The sequence below is a fragment of the Cebus imitator genome, unplaced genomic scaffold (assembly GCF_001604975.1).
Source record: "Cebus imitator isolate Cc_AM_T3 unplaced genomic scaffold, Cebus_imitator-1.0 Scaffold576, whole genome shotgun sequence".
NCBI classification, from domain to species: Eukaryota; Metazoa; Chordata; class Mammalia; order Primates; family Cebidae; genus Cebus; species Cebus imitator.
In genome coordinates, this window is record NW_016107891.1 from 971370 (window position 1) to 976199 (window position 4830).

The 4830-nt window shown below is 41.5% G+C and overlaps 1 protein-coding gene across 3 annotated transcripts in view; it reads left to right on the forward strand.

The window, feature by feature from the left end:
• The window catches only part of VAMP7 (vesicle associated membrane protein 7), a 54735-nt gene that overhangs the window by 6339 nt on the left and 43566 nt on the right, over nt 1–4830 (forward strand). For 2 of the 3 annotated variants that reach the window (XM_017516232.2, XM_017516231.2), the window contains exon 2: nt 1870–1959. In XM_017516232.2, coding sequence (XP_017371721.1) covers nt 1879–1959 — 81 coding nt within the window. In that variant the 5' untranslated portion in view covers nt 1870–1878. Of the gene's footprint in view, nt 1–1869; nt 2025–4830 lie in introns of all 3 variants that reach the window. The other variant, XM_017516229.2, reaches the window with a different exon arrangement.

Consider the following 4830-nt stretch of genomic DNA (forward strand, 5'->3'; position numbering starts at 1 on the left):
CTTGAGAACAGTGTGGAAATCATGTGAATTCTAATGCAATATATCTTCAGCAAATAAATCATGTTTAAAATGGCAGATCTAACTGAGCTCATCTGGAAATAAAAGGACACAGAATCAGTCCCGGAGGAGAGTCAACATTTAGAGGTCAGGTGGAGGAGGAGGAGTCAGCAAGAAGACTGAAAGAGCAGCCAAAGATGTATATAGGAGCATTTCAAGGAGGGTTGGTCAGCAGTGTTGACTGTTCCTGAGAGGTCAAGTAAGGTAAGAATAGAGAAGCAACCACTGTATTTTGCAACATAGAGGCTGTTGGTGACCTTTGGAAGCATGGTTTTTTGGAGTGTTAAGGGCAAAAGCCAGATTATAGTAAGTACAGGAGTTAAAAGGAGGCAGAGGAGCAGAGATAATGTGTAACAATGCTTTGAAGAAACACAACAGGGCCAGCACTTTGGGAGGCCAAGGCAGGTGGATCTCTGGAGCTGAGGAGTTCAATACCAGCCTGGGTGACATGGTGAAACCCTGGCTCTACAAAAAAAATACGAAAATAGCCAAGTGTGGTGGCACACACCTGTAGTCCTAGATACCTCAGAGGCTGAGGTTGGAGGATCACTTCAGCCAGAGAAATGGAGGCTGCTGTGAGCTGAGATCACACCACTGCACTCTAGCCTGGAGCTTGGGCAACAGAGCAAGACCTTGCCTCAAAAAAAAAAAAAAAAAAAAAAAAAAAAAAAAAGAACAGTGGCATCCTTAGTTAGGAAGGCTTTAGTATCAAGGGAAATAAGGTATAAGACAGCAATTTGGAAACTGTAACTTGCTATGTATGTGTAAGGAGAATTCCAGAAAGATGATCAAGATCACAACCCTGGGGAACAACTTCATTTAGACAGTACGAATGTGTGCTGTCGTTACATGCTGATATTCCAATAAGGAATCTGCACATTCCCTGATCTCAAGCAGTTTATAATTTGCTATTGTGTTTCATACTGCCTAGGTGTAAATTGCAGCTCCACACTTACTAGCTCTGTAATTTGGGGGAAATTTATAAGTCGTCTCAGTTTTCTCATCTATAACAAAAGTGTCATAATAGTGTATAATCTCATTGAGTTGTTAGGTTTAAATGAATTAATAATTATAAAGTACAGGTATTGATCGACTTACGATCTATGCAACTTACGACCATTCGACTTTATGACCACAATCGCTAGCCACTACTGCTCCGCGTCTGGCAGCGCAAACGTTGCCCAGCTGGGCGTACGACAGTGCGGACCAGCTTCCGGCAGGACTACCATCTCCGCGTGCGTATAGCCTACTCAACGACCAAATCGTGTTACCACCGGTCTGTCAGAACCAATCGTGGTCGTAAGTCGAGCACTAGCTGTAATTAAAATGGTACTTAGCACATAGTAAACAATAAATATAGGCTATTATTGTTAATAGTTATCTTTGTGAATCTAGAGTCTTAACTTCTGTTGAACTATTTCTCTAGAATAAATTTTCAGGATGGAATTACTGCATTAAAGAATGAAGACATCTTTGTGTCCCTTTGCTGTCTATGGTCATTGCTTTTCAAAAGGGCGATATATGTTTGTGCTGTAATAATTTGTAAATGGAGTCTATCAATGGGGTGTGTGTGTCTGTGTGTGTGTGTTTTGTATGTTTCTTTATATGTGTGCATACAAGCATGGCTTAGGTTGTAAGTTTGTATAAAACTTTGAACTTGTTAAGCCTGCTTTTAAGTTGGTTGTTCAGTTTCATGTTACATTACCTTGTTAGATACTATCTCCAGGTAGATGTTGATAAATGACATTAAGTTACTTTTGAAAGATTATGTTAAATAAATATTCTAAATCTGTGTCTTTTTCCTTTTGATAGACTGAAGCCATGGCCATTCTTTTTGCTGTTGTTGCCAGGGGGACCACTATCCTTGCCAAACATGCTTGGTGTGGAGGAAACTTCCTGGAGGTGACAGAGCAGATTCTGGCTAAGATACCTTCTGAAAATAACAAACTAACATACTCACATGGCAAGTGAGTTCTGTTCTGGATGTGGTATGGGATGAAAGAAGGGAATTCTGTTATCGTAATCAGAATGGTAGAAAAGTGGAAAATAAGCTTCTAGGTACATAATTTGAATAAGCTGACAGAATAGTAAACTTCACCAGCTTAGAAAATATTTGGTTTTATTACTTATAAATGTATCTTGTAATTATTTTATTCTGTTATTGAAGTGTTATTATTTTATTTTGAAGAAAGATATGGAAATGTTAAATGTAAAAATGACTTTTCTCTAGAGCTGTATGATATGTGAAATGATTCAGATAAGATAGATAATGTTTCTTTGTTTATTCTTTCAGTGAATATTTACTGAGCACTTAACTATTGCCAGGTACTCTGCTTGGTGCTGGGGATATAACAAGAAATGTAATATTCGCCCTCTTAAGGGTTATAGCTTAATGAGGGTAGACAGTCAAATCCACGATGTCAGGGGTGGGAGGGTGGAAAGCAGTACATAGGAGGATGGTATTCCAAGCAGAAGGAACAGCAGGTAGAGAAGTATGTAGGCATGAGATCATATTGAGGGAACTGCAGACTGTTCTCTGTGACTGGTGCCCAGGATGGTGAAAATAAAGCTAGAGAGATGGGTAGAAGAAAAGTTGTGTAGGGCCTTGTAGGCCATATGAAGACTTTGGACTTTACCCTACGAGCAGTGGGAAGGCGTTGAAGGTTTTCAGTCAGGTCGTGACACGGTCAGGTTTGTTTGTATTTATTTTATTTTATTTTATTTATTTATTTATTTATTTTGAGACAGAGTGTCACTCTATCACCCAGGCTGAAGTGTAGTGGTGTGATCTCAGCTCACTGCCACCTCCATCTCCCAGGTTCAGGTGATTCTCGTGCCTTAGCCTCCTGAATAGCTGGGATTACAGGTGTGCACCACCATGCCCAGCTAATTTTTTTGTTTTTTTAGTAGAGACAGGGTTTCACCATGTTGGCCAGGCTGGTCTCGAGCTCCTGACCTCAGGTGATCCGCCTGCCTTGGCCTCCCAAAATGTTGAGATTACAGGTGTGAGCCACCGCTCCCTGCCCACAGTTAGGTTTTGCTTTAGAAAGATCATGCTGGTGGCTTATTAGAGAGGGCATAGATGGGAAATCTTAGTAATTAGTTTTAAAAAGTGCCTCCACCTTAGCCGGGTGTGGTGGCAGGCAACTGTATTACCAGCTACTTGAGAGGTTGAGGTAGAACAATCGCTTAAACCCAGGAGGCGTAGGTTGCAGTGAGCCTTGACCGTGCCATTGCACTCCAGCCTGGGTGGCACAGCAAGACTTATCTCAAAAAAAAAAAAAAAAAATGCCTCAACCTTACCCATTGACTCTTAAAAATCTTCTGTTACTTATTCTAGCCTTACTTCCTTAGTTCTCATCATAGAAGGAGGTCCTTATTACTTTCTATGGCTAACCGTTTATACAGTTTAAGATCCACTGTAAGCTGCTGTGAGAGAGACCCAAGATACAGTATTAATATTAATGAGATAGTCCAGAGATGAGTGGTTTGGGCTGTTGGGGTGACTGCCATTTCCAATTCCCTAATTCCCAGAGCAATTCGCATTTTCCATCTCTGGCCAACGCAGCTCCTTTGGTGCTTGTTATATCCCAGTGCTTGTCAGTAATTTTAAAGACAGGGCCCAGAAGTGGCCTGATATTATATTGTTGAGAAGTTTCCACTTAAACATCTTATTGTTCTCTATGCAGGCATTTAGCCAACCTAGCTAGAAGGGAGGCCAGGAATTGTCATCTCTGGCTATGTAGTCGTGGGCTCAACTAAAACTCTGTTACTCTGGAGGAAGTTATAGGATATCAGGGGATGAGTTGCAGTCTCCAGTGTACTCTTCTGGCCACCCAGATGTCTCAGTGAACCTTTATTCCCAAACATAGAATATGCCTCTTCTCTGAGGAGGTAGCTCCAAAGACCTATCTAGTTACTGTGTTTGGTTCCAAGTCCAGCATGTCTAGGTGGTACACAGTTCTCTCCATCAGGCCCTGGTGTGTCTCCTGTGTGGTCCACTGACCATAAACTAAAAGGCAAGTCATATGTTTTCCCTGCTGTCCCAGCCTAACCCGATAGACAATGGTGAGATAAGAAAAGGATCATCTCAATGAGAGTTACAAATTCCCATTAGGAAAAGGGAAAAATGAGAAACATGTAGAAGTCATTGCTTTCAAGTAATGATCAAATAATTATTGCCTCACACAATTTCAAAGCCTCCTTGTTCTGACGGGGGAGTGGTAGTGATTCTGTTTTCTTGGAGGAACTCCCTCACCTTGTTTCTCTGACTCCTGGCTTTGCTCTCCAGGGAGTTCTTCCTTTTTGGCTACATCCAAAATAGGAGTTAAAGAGTATATCATCTTTGGGAATTGTACACATTTTGTAGTCCTCTTCCTGCCAGCATAGGTTCTTAGGCCTAGAGGTTAGGGGTTAAATAATCCCAGCCTTTTATGATTTTGACTTTATACTTTCTCTAAAAATATATTAGACTTATCATCTGTGTGTTTCTAGGCAGTTCCTGGGAAAATGTCCAGGGAAAGCACGTGCATGCCATCCTTTTAGAAGCAAGACTGGAAAATAGGGCATATGTCTTCCACTCATCTATTATGAGCCAGAATTTAGTCACAGCCATATCTAGCTTTAAGGGAGGCTACAATATGTAATCCAATTAAAATGCAGTTATAGGGGCCAGGCGCGGTGGCTCACGCCTGTAATCCCAGCACTTTGGGAGGCCGAGGCGGGTGGATCACGAGGGTCAAGAGATCGAGACCATCCTGGTCAACATGGTGA